We start from the raw sequence: 16238 nt of genomic DNA, 5'->3' as shown, positions 1-16238 counted from the left end.
TATGGCTCCTATTCTACACACAAATCCAGTTTTTCTTAGACAGCTGAGAATAATATTAAAGGAGATATAAAGTGGGAGGTTAGTAGATACATTTAAGGTTGTAAATCTTTAAAAGATTTTGGACTGAAATGACTTATGGAAACTGGTGAATGAAATATTGTGATTTGTTTTATGGCCTATAATTATGTCGTCATCTAAACACCCCGTGGCAGAGGCAGAATTTCAGGTGGAAACAAGCTTTGATTTAATGAGATGACAGTTAGATGAATTGCATGGAAGAATATTGTTTCAAGGGTATGTTTGAGGTCATATTGTCAAAAGCCATATGTTGCTCAATTTTAGTGTGTTTCTTACGTTGGTAAAGTGACTGGGTCGATATCTTCCTTAAACCTGCTGGACATTAAAAAAACATAAATACACTATACTGCTTTAAAACTGCTTTTGTGAACATACAATGAATGGCTTAAGCTGTCAGAGAAAGCAGATGTTGAGGTCTCACATTGTAAAACTTGATCCAGTCTTCATCCTTAAGAATTTTGCCTAAAAACTGCCTCAGGTGAGACACTACATTTTCTTTCTTTTCTTTCTTTTTTTTCTTACTGTCTTTGTTGTCTTTAGAAAGGCTTTCTTTTAACAAGAGCACAAATGGGTTTAATCTGAGCTGGCCTACCAACAGCATCCACATTCTTGTCCACTGAGTTAGTTGAAGTTTGAAACAGTGATTTTGGTTTGTTATACTAAAAATGGCATCACAGATGTGCAAGACTGTATGACAAACTTGAGACGTGCCTGTGTGTGATATAGACCAAAATCACAGCCGTGCCGCAGGTTTCCTGACATTTGATCCGTGCTGGCAGCTGTAAACTACAGTGTAACTTAAACATCAGAAAAAGAGGAGGGTTTTTCAAGTTGACCTGTAGATTTAAACAATCCTTACAGTCCCCTTGTGGTCTTACCAACTTGATCTGGCTGTCTACTGAGATTGTTAGTTTTATGAGTGCTGAGAAACTGGCTGCATGCCTGCAACATTCTTACCGCACATCGTCTCAAGTCCTCATTTTCATCTCTTCTAATCAGAAAGTGGCGTACTCAGAGCATGAGTTGGTTTATCTGCCCTCTCTCATTGGACTGTGAATGGTTAGTGTGTGCTCCAGTAAATTAGCATACACATGTTTCTCCCTGACAAGCACCAGTCCGTGGTGGAATGAGAGTGTTTGTGTAGGCAGAAAGAGAGGGAGATAGGCTGGGAAAGAGAGATAGCGCTTGCTGTTTGTTCAGTTTGCTTGACTTCAGATCAGATCGTGACTGAACTGTGACATGGGCAAATGAACAGAATCATTACAAAACTGCTATGTGCAAAATACCTGTATCTCAGAGTAAATGCCAGTAAGTGTTGTCTTATACATCAAACTAAAGCTGAAGCATGGAAACTCAGGTTTGTAAAACTGCAAACTAATTGTTTGTATAAATAATAAAATGTGACACAATGTAATGATTTAATCTCTTTCTTTCTTTAATGTAAAAACTAAAAGTGTCTCAGTAAGTTAGATCCTGATGTGAAATCGGAACAACTTCAGTGCTCCTTGGCACTGATTCTCTAAGTTGGAACTGGATCTGTGCCTCTGGAAAAATTGTCAGTCTTCCAAAAAATATTCCCATATTTGATGTTTTGATACTGGTAATTGAGAGTACTGTCTAGCATGTGGCTCTAACATTTCCCTGCAATTGTTTATTGGGCTGAGATGAAGACACCACTACCTTATGGAAATGTTTTATCGCATGTTTTATGATTTCTAACAGGATTGTTTAGAGCAACTTTGTACTTGTTGGCATTGCATCTTTCCTCTAAGAGACGAACTGGACCAAAACTATGGCAGCAAAATGCTCCCCCAGTCCTTCTAAAAGCTTCTGGGCTAACCTTCTGCATCGTTATTTCTGGTTAAACAAGGCCCCACCTAAATAAATGGGGAGAGATCTGTAACTTTAATTTCAATGGTATATAAAATCTTAATCTAAATATTGTACATTGACAGAATCATTCCCTTGAGTCATTACAGTAAATCTTTGTCCTTCTGTCTGTGTGCTTGTTCCTTTGTCTGCCAACTCCTTTTACATGATCAAAAGTTGAGCAACAAAAGCGAGCACACAGGTACATCTTGGGCTCCTGAGGGTTCTTATCTATATCAGATATTACGACATTGTTGTGTTGCCTGGCAACCACCTACAAATAGACTAAAATTCCTCATTTTTTAGCATTTGTACCTATAGACCCTCCTAAAAGCATAAAATCATTTTTCATTTCACCACAATTAACTTCTACTTTAAAAACAAAACTTGAATATTATGATTTATATTATTAAGCCATCACATTGCTTGGCAACCACCTAATAACTACTACAATTATATTTCTATAATAGAGCAGGGCATGGGCATTGACCAGTGTATATGATAAACATAGAAATTAGATTAAAGAAAAAATGCCTCAAAAGTTTGTTGTTGTTTGCCTCAAAATATGGTTTGCTTACTTCTGCTACATATGCAAATTTACAACATCATTTACAGTTCACTCCAGAGTGTCACCATAATTAGTGTCTCTGGCTCATTTCAGCAGAACATAATATGCAAGGAAAAATGAAAAGCACACTTATAAGCGTACATCTTTAATGAGGAAATATCCTTGCTACCATAAGGCAGAAGCTGCCGTGAACGGCAACTGTGCAACAACATGTTTGGCTTTATATCTTTCCTGATGTTGGCAATTACTAAACAGATGATTAGCTCTTTAGTTGAAAGGGCAGGACAACCACCAGCTTTGGTTATGGAGTCCTTCTATTTCCTTAAATTCTTTAAGTGCCAGATCTTTCCTTCATAATGTGGTTTCTTCCGTAGTACAACAGAGAGACTAGATTATTATGGGTCAAGGCTTTTTCCTTTAATTTGTCATGTTGTCTTTATGTATGCACATATCCTTTAACAGCTGGTCTTTTTTTCTAAGTAGAGGTCAGGGGGGGAAAGGTATTATGTGAAGGAATAATTGCATGTCATTGAAGCGGTTCAGCAAACACTGCCAAACCAAGATGCATTTCATATTTGCTCACTTGTTTTGATCACAACACAGCTTGAGAGAAGAAAGAGATTAAGAGGTGTGTCTAGTGTGAACTGAAAGCCGGGTGTCATAACATCAAAGACTGACAAGGTTATACATCAGCTGTGGATCTTTTCCTCTCTCAGGAGCTTTAATTAAAAAGTCGCAGAATTCCCCTTGGCTTACGTTAATGCCACAAACAACCTCGAGGCGTTTACCAGGAAACTTTGCTGGGCACTGAGGGCACAGGTGAACTGGAAATGATAAACAACTATCAAGTCTTTACATCTCTGTCCTGCATAATTTGCATGAGAAGAGTTCGAGTTTAAATACACCAACAAGTTTTGGGGTCACGTGTCAAGAATTTTGGTCAGTAACCACCAAATCTCATTTAAGCATAAAAACCCAAGAAATTTTCCTTGTCCCTGGAAAGTCAGACTTCGGCGATGGAGCAGCTCCAGAAAATGTTACTGGGAGGAATGACGGATTAGAGGCTTGCTTTTTGGTCTCTTGGTTTGGGAAAGAATTGTTCACATTAACATATTGATGGAATTTTCAGAGATTATTAAAAAACACATGTGAACTGAGTTAGAGGGTATTTTTTCCCTGTGTGTGTTCATGCATGTGTGTTTGTATGTTTAGAGCACACTGCCTGATTAAGTGAATCAATGAGCAGGACAATATGCCATCATTGTATTTTGCCATTAATTTGCCGCTGCTTTGAAGTGAGGTCTAATTTATTTGCTCTGCTGCCCTCTAAACTCATTTTCTATCATCACAAGCCTCCAGTTTCTCTTATAGATTACTTTTTCCTCTACCATCCTCTGTCTTATATAGACCAAGAAAGAGAATCTGAACACTAGTATTAGCTGTCATTACTCACACAAACCACCCCCACATACAAAGAAATCTTATGGTATTTGAGTGAAGTGCAAGGTAGAGCAGCTGCATGAAGCAGATTTTATACCGGGAAGTCAGAGAAGGTCACTAGTCTGTCGGCAGTGATGGTGCGGATGTTGACAAGCTGCTTCTGAGTCATGACCATGAGCTGTTCACCTTGGCTACAGAACTTTAAATTCTTGAAAGATCATATTTTTCTCACCTATGAGAAGTCTCTCCCTCTCTCTCATTCTCTTTTCTCCATCCTCCAATTTGTCTCTTGCTGAGCAGAAAAAGTGTTCCAGTGTCACAGAAATGGACATCTGGGCTTTTGGCAGCTTGGAGTATGCTTGCCTCAGCTCCACTGGGATGTCAAAGCAAGTTCAGACTCCTTGCAGGCTTTTAACTTATTTGACATCAGTGTGGTTAAACAAATCTGAGAGGCAACATTTTAAGTAAGCAGGATAATATCTATTTTACATAACGTAAAGGTATGGGAATAAGATGTCCATAAAAAAGTGTTTTGCAAAAGTTAGCTTTTCAGGGATAAAGGTGCCCTGAAAGCAGCTATGACAGCTTCAGCATGAGCTGCTCGCTCAGTGGGATTCTACTTGGCACTCACCGATTGCAGCTCAGCAGAGTGACCATGCAATATTTAGCACCCTTCAAGCCAATCAGCACTCTTTGTCCTGGATCTGTCTCACTGTTTTTCTTTCTGTGGTTGGTTGCTGATGCCCTCCAAGCAAATCTATCAGTGAGCAAATTGGCACATATTTCTTTCTTGACGTTTGCGCTTCTATTTAATAACAATCAACCAATCATGCATTCAGAGGTGAGTCACATTCCAACTTTGAGGTGTGTTGTAGTTTTGTAACCAACGAAACCATGAGCGGGGAAAGGATACAGTTCGCACAACCGCAGTGAAATTGTCAATAGCAAAATCCTGTTTGCAGGCATTCATGCACAAACTAACATATCTGATCAGAACACTTTGTCGTTACACTCGTTTTATTTTCTCCAGCTGGTGCAATGAACCTGTGGCTGTTAAGGACATCAGAGGGTTTGGTGGAAAAGCTGCAAAGTCATTCAGTCAGCCTTTCCCCGCAGTTCACTCATGGGAACTAATACAGGCCTGATTATTGTAGTTTGTCATTGTTAATATCATGGCTTGATTCTTAAATATCTGTTGAAAACATAATAGTTGTCTGGGAAATTAAATAGAGTCTTAAACATACTCAAGCGCTCCCCCTGTTCTTACAGAAACTGTTGAAAAACACATAAAATATCTTTTTCAGTTTCTAAGTCATGCTTGTTCTTACTAATGGGACAGTTTTAGCTGGTTAAATATACTTTAATCCTTCACAGATCAGGTTATAGACAACTAATATGCACAGGGCTTGGCAGAGCAACATAAAATACAAACAGTAACAGCTTGTGGATTGTATATATTGGTTTCCTCTCATTTATCATGAATTAAACTGCTCTGGTATAATAATTAGTTCATGCTTGGAGCTAAAGGTATTATCAGCTAGCTATTAATGTACTTTACCGTGTTTGCAGGGGTATGGTTTCATACATGAACGTTAAGAGCCAGCCTTTCGGCACAGCTGAAGTGTGCATGTGTGAGTGTGAGCCATTTGCTCCACTTTCTCACGACAGCTGCTGCACAACTTAATGATTTGTGACATGGTATTTTATGCTGTGAATGCACCGTTTTAATCTTGTCTTTAAACAATAGTTTACCAGTTTTGAAAATAAAATGTGAAATGTGGCCTATATGGTATGTAGCTACAGCTGGCTAGCTTAGATTAGTGTGAAGGGTGATACCCAGCTTGGCTTTGTGTTAAAGCTATAAAATCTGCCTACCAGCATCTCTAAAGTCACAAATGAGTATATATTATATATATTATATATATTGTATTATATCAGTAGTTTAATCTGTACAAAAACTGAAATGTAAAAATGAAAAATAGGGATTTTATTGGCGATTGTGTTGGATTATTTATTTGCCATGAGTGTGGACTCCAAGGAAAAAAACTGTGAGCAGCAGTAGGCAGATTTTCTTAGTGTTTGTACTAAACTAAGTCTGCTGACCCCAACTATAAGATAACGTGAGTAGCATTGATCTTCTCTAATCTTCAAGGGGAAAGAAACTATGCATTTTTTTTAATTAAAGCCAAACTTCTCATTTAAACAGGTCCTAATATGCTCATTTTGACGATCATGGTTTTATTCTCAGACTCTACTAAAACAGATTTCCATGATTCACAGTTAAAAAAAAAATACTTATTTACTATATACTGGGGATTGTGTGGCCATTCAGTTCATCCACTGTCTGGCACAAGTTGATTTTTTTAATTCTTTAAGGTCACCCTCCACCCTTCTTCTTCACACTGTATGTTATTCATCTCTACGTGAAAAAACTGCCTCTCCACTTTGACTTTGTACTTCTCTCCAGCTTTCTGTCCTTAATGCGTACGTATGTATTATCTCAAGGCATAATTAAAACCCCATTAGTCATGCAGAAAACAAAGAAAGAGTAATCAAAATGGAAATGAGTGTAATGGTGCTGTAGAAACAGATGAAGCAGACAGAGATTCTACTGAAAAGGGCTCTTTTGAAGGAGCTTTTTGTACTTTCTTTCTTTACTGTTTTGTTATAGTGAAGGCCACTGAATTCAGCTCCTCATTGACAAAAAAACGAAGTTTTAAGATGGTGTCATGCGTTTGACTATCAGCAGCAAAGATTTTATTTAAATTTGCAGCTTTGAGAATGACTGCTACAAATGAAAGCAGTGGAAATCTTGTTGACTGTGCTTAATAATTAGCATTCTTGTTGGCTGTTCATACTTTTTCCCCTCTGTCATCAGACAAAAAAAGTAAACAGATGTTCGTGGAGAACATTCTCAAAGAAACCAATTTAATAAGTGAAATGGCTTGAGGTCCCTTACACAAATATGCTGCTTCTCTGATCAGCCTGTGTGAAGGAACATGTCCTACAGCAAATAATCAGTCAGTCCTCTTAACAAGCTCCACAGTCAGACTCCCCAAACTAATCATTTTAAGCCCATCCATCACTTTTGCAGACTGCCAGGGTGCCAGTGACAAGATAACAATGAGACAACAGCAAGTCTCTCAGCTTCTTCATTCACATTTATTACAAGCTCCCAGCATTTGTCACTTAGCAATAACTGCATAAGTCAGACTGGACAGCAGCTGAAGTGCTGATTGACTTCGCGTTGTTGCCAAGATACTAACAGTTCCTAACCTGTGGACATGAAGAAACAGCTGTGGTGGAGAAAAAGCAACATGCTGTTCTGTTTGACTCCGAGGCCAGGGCTTATAACCAGGGGCCCGTGAGTAACAAGGGAGTGGTTTAAGAGACAGAATGTATGCTTTTGTATCTTTAAATAAGTAGTTAGTTCACTCCACATGGACCATGTTAATTAGTTAGCAAAGGATCTGATGTTGTGTGCTGCATTTGGGCTAAAAGGAAAGGGAGATCCAGACTGTGGGTTTGGATATCTGTCTTGATGCCCCAGGGAGATCTGTGTACACCACCTGTTAATGAACTCTGAAGTGGTCTCTAATAGGACCTCCGCTTGTGGACCACCCAGGAAATACAGCATAAAGATGTAAAGGGCAGATACTGCAGACCAGACTCGAAGCCAGTGGAGATGGAGAAACACAAAGTCTAAGACTATCTGATCTTGTGCTATATTTTTTTTATAATAACATGCTTCTGCTGATATGTCTTTGACACAATTATCTTAACTCAAAGGTTAACTCAATGGTTGTCAGTCATATCAAACTGTTTTCACCAGCAGAAATAGATGGTAAAGGCCATTTTCACAACTGAGCAAAGATCATCTGCTGATTAAAAACTGTAAGATGATGATGAAAGCTCTGAAATAAACTAGTAAGTCATAGTCATCCAAAAACAAATTCAGGATATTATTTTATTTAAAATTGGCAGATTGATATTTTTCCTTATGCTTTTAAGGAAGATGTTCAATTAAAGCTAAGTAAAGCTGAAAATACTTTCCACAATATTTGTTAGTGTTGTTTGCTATTAATGGACCTTTGGACTCAGTTTATAAACTTAACAACATTTTTTTTTATTTCATCCTTTTCCACTAGAATGAGAAAAAAGCCTTTAAGTCGGTGTATTTGATTTAGTTTATACATGCCTGATTGTGGTAGTATGTATACTATTTTTTTTCTGTTTTTTTTTTTTTGCAAAAACACACATTTATATTTTTGTCCTTGCTTTCAGGCTATAATTGCTGCCAGTGTCAAGCTACATTTTTTTTCTCAGTAGCAGATGTTTGTGTTTAATCTGTCTGTTGTGAACAAATTAAAAACAATCTCTGACTGCCGGTGTCATGCTATAATTGTCAGACAGTGCATCAGACCTGCTGTTGATGTCTGTGTTTCTTCATGCCATGCACATTTTCATCTCATTCGTTACATGTGTCATCACACTTCATTCGCATGCACGATACTGAGTAACCTACATGGTTATTAATGTGTGACTCAGTGGCTCTGCTCTCCTGTTGTGTCAGTCGGATCCTGTTGCTTAGACAAACACACAGGCAGAAAAGTGCCAGATAATACGTTCGGGCCAGCATGAAGCCCTTTTACTGCCATGCTAATTGCATCACTGCGAGCACAGCAGGGGTGCGTAATCACTGCATTTTGAATGTCTTCTTTGTGGTTACCATCATTAATGTGTCCAGTGCTGTTGTTAAATGTGATTTCAGGTCATTGCTGTGTATGAAAAGTTTGCATAAATTTGGACTGTCAATTTTCTAATGGTGGGAGTGGCAGACGATATTGTAGGTCACCTTCTTCTTCTCACTCTAATGGCTTAAAGTACTCTCCAATGAACAATTCCGTCTGCCCGTCTGCTATTTATCTGAAGTGATGCCAGATCTCATTGAGGAAACAGATACTTCCGACAGACTGCCACTCACTTAGCTAAAGGGGTTAGGTGATTAAGATTCAGTTTACCCCCACCACCACCCACCCCAACTGCCCAGCCCACATTAACCCCCTGTCAGTGGTACACAAAAAGAATGGGCATGGCTGAGTCTGATTTATTTCACACAGAGTCATCATAAGGGCACAGCGGGCCTCTCGGCTCCTCGATAAGCCAGATACACCAGGGCCCCGTTGGCCTTTCTTTTTACTCTCTTCCCCGTGCTGTCCCGCCCTCATGCAGTCTGTCACACATACTCAATCTGTCAATCCAAAAAGAGAGACAGGCACAAAGACGGGCACAAATCAAAAGGAACTGATTAGCGATTAATGGTGCATCATTGTATTTGCATCAGGACTGCGTGCACGGTGTATGTGTGTGCATATAGAGTGATGTTGTCAGTCATGCAGAGTGTGCCCTGGCCCTCCCTCTTCTGTCCACCACATGTGCTCTTATAGGGGTGCAGCCACTTATGGCTATTGATATTGTAGGGATGACTCTGTTGTGCGCACACATGCTCACATTCAATCCCAACACAGGGTAGCAGAACAGCCTCCTGCTGAGCCCAAAGAAAAGCTGAAGATTGCATCAACCGATCATTCTGATGGATCTGTTCTCACCTACCGGCTGATTGAAACTTCAAAAGTTTTTGGTTGCTTTGTTTTAGGCACATAAAAAGGAATTTAAACAAGTGTTTGGATTATTTGATGTTTGCATGATGTGGGTGTTTGGACTCCTCTGCAAGAGACAGCATTTACAGGGATGGAGCCTGGCACTTCTGTGCATATTTACAGTCTGCCTGTGTCAGGGAGGCAGAGGGCTGGAGGTCTGGACCGTGGGTGTGGAAAGTGGGCAGAATGCATCTAGTTTCTCAGTCCCTTTGGTGTTATTGTTGACAGAGACTGGAGTCGCTCAAGATGGTGCCAGCGAAGGGGCAACACCAGCTCCTACCACTGAGCATGAGGATGACAACTCTTTGGGCTACACAGGTACTGCTGCTGCTTTTAACTTAAAAGTCCACTCACATATGTTCTGTGTTTATTGGTTACACAACACTACTTTTGGCTGTTTTTAGTGGAAATATGTCTCAGTGCTCATCTTAAATTTTTGCCAATCAGTTTTGAAGCCACTGAGTCCTCTGTGCAAACTTTTAGTAAAGTAAGACCGGCCTTGTGTCCAGCGGTAAACTTTAGAACAAACAAAACAGGAACTCTATGTCAACCAAGGTACCTGCCCAGAGAGTGCTCTGGGCAGTACTGTCGTTTATATGCTGTACACATTCATTTTTGTTTGTTTATGTTGTAAATGTTTTTTAAGGTTAATAGTGCATGATAGATGTTTACTTTGATTACATAAACATGCAAGAGGATAATAATAGATAAGAGGCATTGATTTGTAAATGACTGAACATAAATAAATCAAGGTTATAGATCAGAGGTCAAATGTGATATGATATTTGGATGCAAACTAAAGTGTGGTATTTAGAACCCCCATATATCAGTATCATTTCCTAAATGTTGCCAACACAAACAAAGGCAGCAGAATTTTAAGTATAATTTTAAAGATAAATTGCATTTTGTGAATGTTTGACCTTATTTTACTCTAAAGAAGAGGTCAGAAGTCCAAAGGAATATGATATTTATCATGTTGACAGACAGAATGACATGCATGTCAGTGGTACCAAAAACATAACTTTCTTGGGGGATGTGAAAAAAATCGAAATATTTTCAAGGTTCACTTTTCGAGAGAATTTTCAAGTTCAATTTTCATCTTCTTTTTTTTATTGATCTGCAATGAACAAGCAAACATTAGGCCTCTCTTCTGCAAAACAGGTTATAATTAGACTTGGAATTCAATTTAAAATCAGAAAAAGTGAGCTGACTGTCACAGCAAGGCACACCAGCCAATTATACTGTACCTAATCCCTTACTAAGATTGGCAGTCAAAAGGATTTCAGAATGCTTTCAGAACAGCCAGTTGTTTATATTTTTCAATCAGAAAGTATTTTCATAGAATAAATAAGCACTTAGTTTAGACACCATGTTCCATATGCGTTTCAGTGGAAGATGCTTCTGAAAGAGGAGAATTGTGGGAAAATGAGGCACAAAACTGAATAGCATTTGTAGTTGGGTGTCTTCAATAAATGAGTGCTCTGTAGGGAAATGAGAAGCCAGAAGCGGCTTCCGAGCCCAAGAGACTAACAGACACACATACACACAAACTCAAAAAGGAAACAAGTCTGGAGAAAATTATTGATGATGCATGTGTTTTGTTTGAGTTTTGGGCTCTTTTCCCAGAGTGAGGGTGAATAGTGTTCCCCCTGTGTTGTTGTAGCAAGGAGGCCTACCTCACTAGGTGATTTACCGGACCTCACACATCTTCAGGAAATATTGTGAAGAAAAAGGAAATCCAAATTGACTGCCAAAATCTTTATGTGGTCCATCACAATGTGTTGTAGCCTGGTAGCTTGTTTTTATACTTGGACTTCTAAAAGATAACCAGCAAAACTATAACATAATCATCAGAAACACCATAGTGTGGCCTTCATCAGTAATGCCAAGGGAAAAGGTCTGAGACATTACAGAAATCTCCTAGAAAATGGCAGCTAATGACCTAGCTAACAGGCCTTGAAGACTTTGAATGCAGGTTTAAAGAGGAAAATCATGTTGTGTCTGCTTCACTGCATTTGTGTTCATCTTTAGAATGATAAATCTACCTTTTGGACAGTGCCAAGAGTTCATCTTTAATCTGGCCATTTAATCCCATCTGTGCATGAAAATGAAGGAAATCGATCTGGCCCAGTCAGTGAATTGGAAATGAGACTAATGTGCCCTAATACCTCATTCTGCCCCTGATAGAACAAAGTGGGCTGCTGCCAAAGACTCCATTTACAAGGAGCGTGACTCTCTGGATGAAATGTGAGGATAATCTTGACAGCTGCCAGTCTGAGCTAAAAAAAAAAAAAAAAAAAAAAAAAAAAAGAGTTAAAAGAAAAGACTGCTCCATTAACTGTTAAGGTGAGGAACCTTTTAGGTGCCTGGGTTTGTTTAATTATGAGTGTTTTTCATTCGATCTCTGTGACCTTCATCCAGAAACAGAGTTCATTGATTTCTGTGTAAGTTTCACTGATTAACTAATCACACTCTATACACGCGATTCAAGGATCCTATGTCCTTGTCATCCATGTCCTTTTATAACATGTCTGAAATCACTACCAATATCATCATTACTTTAACCTGACCTTCTTTAGTTTAGGTGAAACTAAAAACAACTGCCACATTTCCAGGCACTGACTCAGTAATGTTTTATATTATGGTCACCCAGGACTAATACAGCCTACTGTGGATTTTATAAGGAAACACAAGCTGACCTGAAGTTTGTAACACATTAAAAATATTTTTTATTGGTCCCTTATGATATTGACTCTCAGCCAGCTCTAAATTGTTTCCCGATATCAAAGAGCTTTGCACAGAACTTCACATTCATAATAAATGAGACTGACCTGTGTGGAAGCAGTGGATTAGAGAGGCACGCTAAAACTCCTGCACTTACACTTTGCTAGCCAGTGCTTGGCAGGCATACACACACAGAGGAGACAGGTCTTTGGTTCTTCTGCCTCAACATGAAAGGCTGAGCATTACTTCAGAGAGCACATCAGCACTCATATCCTCCCTCTCCGCTGACAGCTACCATTGCGTTTGTCACAGATCACAAAGGACGGCAACTTCAGAGAGCTGCTCTATTTGTAAGGTTATGGAAATAGAAATAGGGAGGAAGAGAGGGAACTGAAGGTTGCCACGCTGTCATCACTGATTGGCTTCAGAATAGAGGGGTCCAGGCATGTCAAAATGCAGCATTTTATCTTCTCTCAAAGCAGTCACCCCTCAATGTCTCCAAGAAACCATTCACGGCACTGATGGATGTGCAGACAGGTGATGTGAGAACAAAGCCGTGTCTAGCTGAGAGCTGCGGAGGCATCAAGGTTAATATTGCTGAAGATCTGATCAAATAGAAATTATCCATCAGGGCGTTCACATAGTGCAATGCAGGCTGTTAGTCCACATTTCTGTAGTGAAATGAAAAAAGGTGTACTGCGAGTGATAAAGATCATGACTGTATATACACCATGTAAGATATTCATTCTCTAGGCTGTTGCTTTGCTGAAGTCTCCTTTTTGTCTTTACAGTCACTTCTACTGACTTACTCATATGCATACTTCTATCTCTAAATTGTATTTAAGCAATAAGCACTGGTTGTCACATTGTAGTATATACTGTAGCTGAGTCATTTCTGATGATGTCTCACACTCTAAAATACTGTATTTGTCAAACAGCAGTCGCCTGATGTCTACCTAAGAATAAACAGTATTCTACCCGAAACATCCACCAGACTGATGCATATACCAAGTGCAGCATGAATGTAGAAAAACATTTAGTGTGTACCCTATTCATGTTGAACCATGCTGGTACTTTCAAAAGAATATAGACAACACTGAGCTGAGCCTAGCTTCTTGCCTATACTGTTGTAGTAAAAGCATGCATTGTGTGACACAGTTCTGTCAGGTGTCATTTTGTCACATGGCACATTTTTATTTTACCATGACGATAAAAGCAAACACAAATTAAAATTTTTGGAGGGAGAAGGTATTTTTTTTATATTCATGCTAATGTTGCAGTAGTTATTGTATGTTCAAATCCAGCATATTTAACTAAATAAAGTCTCAATATCTAATCATTTACACTCAGTTTTACCAAGTATTGATTTTGGTTCATAAACTAATAATAAAATCATTTTAAACCATGATCTATCAAACTGCACAACCAAACAAATTTAGCAGAAAAGGAATTTTAAAAATCAGCTGCTGCTACCAAACTGTACAAAAAGCAATTTAACCTCTGGGAAAAGAAATAATACCTCTATTTAACTGGAGTGGATGGAGTTAATGCTTACTCGATGTCTTTATGATCTTGGCGCTTGTTTTCACCTTATTGATGTGGAGCTGAAGTGGACTGTGCCTGGATACATGGCACAGACAGCGTTATCATGATAGAGATGGAGAACTCTATTCCCTATTCATCCTTTCTTTTCATTACTGGGCTCTTGCGCTGGCCTTGAGTCCCCACCCTGAAAACCAATTTCCTTGACATCATCACCTTCACATATATTACCCAAGAGTCCCCACAGCATCATCGTGTCACATCTCCATGACACTCATTTATGTTCATCAGACATAGTGCCCTGATAATCATGATACAGGAAGCAAAGAGAATTGTACACATTCAGCTTGCTGCACTCGCACACATTATCCCCAGTATGGCAACAGCACTCATTTCATAACAGTGCAACAATAGAGAGATATCCCTTGCCACGCCTGGAGGAGCGATTCACTTGAGATATAATTAGTTATAACCAAGCACTAATGCCCTATATACAGCTTCCCCATAGTCTCTTTGCTGCTGGAGGTTTTTTTGTTCCCCATCCAATCTCTTTTCATCTCCCTGATCTGCACAGCTTAGCTTAGCCCTGTCCAAAAAATAGGTCTATTAGCCATTCTTGTCAAGATAGCAAGTGTAGCAATGTGGTCAAGAGGCACTGGAGTGGCAGTAAGATTGGAGATGGGAGTTAGCATGAGTGCAAAGGGGTCAAAACACAAAGACTATGAGGTGAGAATTAAATTAGAATATTCAGATTCACGTTTCTAGTGTCCTCATGATAATTGGAAAGAAAATTGGATGGGGTTTTGCTAAGTGCTAATAATCTTTTGCTCTTGTCCTGTCAAATATGCTTTGTTTCCAAATGAAAGGATAATAAATGTTTTGGGGGTATTTTAGAGTGTAAATGGGTCAAATTTTTCCATTCCTAAATGGTAGTGGTCGAACTGGTTTGGTTTGTCCAGCCATACATAAGTTGGTGGTTCACAAAGTTTCTATAACAGGGACCTCAAATAAAACAATGAAAGCTCAGAAAGGCAAACCTGTCACATGTCAGGGTGAAGATCCTGCCAATAAAATAATTTCAGGAAGAAATCTTTACCTCATTTTATTGACCTGTTTGGATCTCTTTGCTCAACACACAGAGAGGCTACTATAATTCTGGTACAACAATGCAGTAACAGTGTTGTGCGCACAAGTCCCCAAACAATTTTCCTTTACAAAAGAGGCAGCTGTGAGCAGAATGGCTTTTTGCAAAATCAGAATTTAATCTGTTCAGCACAGCAACATTTGGTACAGATATGTGGAGTTAGTTAGTTAGTTATGTGATGAAATTCAGTGGATTTACAATCAAAACATTGACTTGAGAGCAGAGGTACAACACACTACACTCAATTTCTTGTTCCAAGTGAAACTCATTTGTTTTCAAAAAAGTGACCTCTGTTAAAGACTGTTAAAGACAAAGTAAGACTGGTCAAACTAGACTCATCATTAATCTGAGTTTGACAAAACATTAACTGGAGCTGAAGGTAGTTTGTTGTCAGTTCATTATGTACTTGAAGCATTAGATAGCACTACAATCCATTCACAAGCTTTTTGAAAGGGAGAGCATTTGAGTTTAGTTATTTATCCACAAATGCACATTAATTACCTATCCTCAATCAGCCCGGCACAAAGGCAGGATTGATCAGGATCTAAGAGCAAGGGTAATTTTTTTCACTTAAGCTACTGTTCAATAAAGCCCTGATCCATTTACTAAAGTGTACTAAAGTGTCTAAGTGTCCCATAACTACATCTAGGATTCCAAAACAACCACCAAAGTATAAAAACCCTGATGCATAAGCAGCACAAGGGGGACCAAAGAAATTTTGCCGTTGGTTTTAATCTTGTGACTCATCAGTGGCTCTTTTGAACCTGTTGTATGCCTCCCAGATTTATTGTTTGTAATGACCCATCCAAAGCACTGGTGTTTATTATTCCTGGCAAAACTCTGTAGTTTATATGTTCACTTCCAGTGTTGCCTTTGCCCTCAGATCAATTAGCTATCTTTACGAGCCAACGCATAAGGAGTTCTTCGACCTCGCCGACAACCCCATGTGCTCCTCCCAGTAGAAATTAGTGTAATAACTGTCAGCCGGACTGACTGGTTGATGATCTGTAAAATCATTGCTGGTTTTATTAGTGGTGATATGATTCATGCATAGTCATGTTGGACATGAAGTATAGCCAGAGACAATAATAAGCCTGTTTCTCTGAGAGTCGGCGTGAGCTGTAGGGGTGCTGTGGAAACTCAACAGTGTGACTGTGTCTCAGAAGGGCTCGCTGTCTGTGTGTGTGAGAGAGGGGAATATCACGAGGAGGTG

General features: G+C 39.1%; 1 protein-coding gene across 5 annotated transcripts in view; it reads left to right on the top strand.

The window, feature by feature from the left end:
- Positions 1–16238, top strand: part of robo1 (roundabout, axon guidance receptor, homolog 1 (Drosophila)) — a 228348-nt gene that overhangs the window by 69135 nt on the left and 142975 nt on the right. For 2 of the 5 annotated variants that reach the window (XM_084951693.1, XM_084951694.1), the window contains exon 3: positions 9844–9933. The exons of the other annotated variants lie outside the window; for them this stretch is intronic. In XM_084951693.1, coding sequence (XP_084807819.1) covers positions 9844–9933 — 90 coding nt within the window. The remainder of the gene's footprint in view (positions 1–9843; positions 9934–16238) is intronic. 5 annotated transcript variants of the gene reach the window in all.

Source organism: Perissodus microlepis, chromosome 14 (assembly GCF_051167445.1).
Source record: "Perissodus microlepis isolate ML-2025 ecotype Zambia chromosome 14, ASM5116744v1, whole genome shotgun sequence".
Classification (NCBI taxonomy): Eukaryota; Metazoa; Chordata; class Actinopteri; order Cichliformes; family Cichlidae; genus Perissodus; species Perissodus microlepis.
Note: the sequence above shows the minus strand (reverse complement) of the source record. Positions and strands in the feature narration are given on the sequence as shown.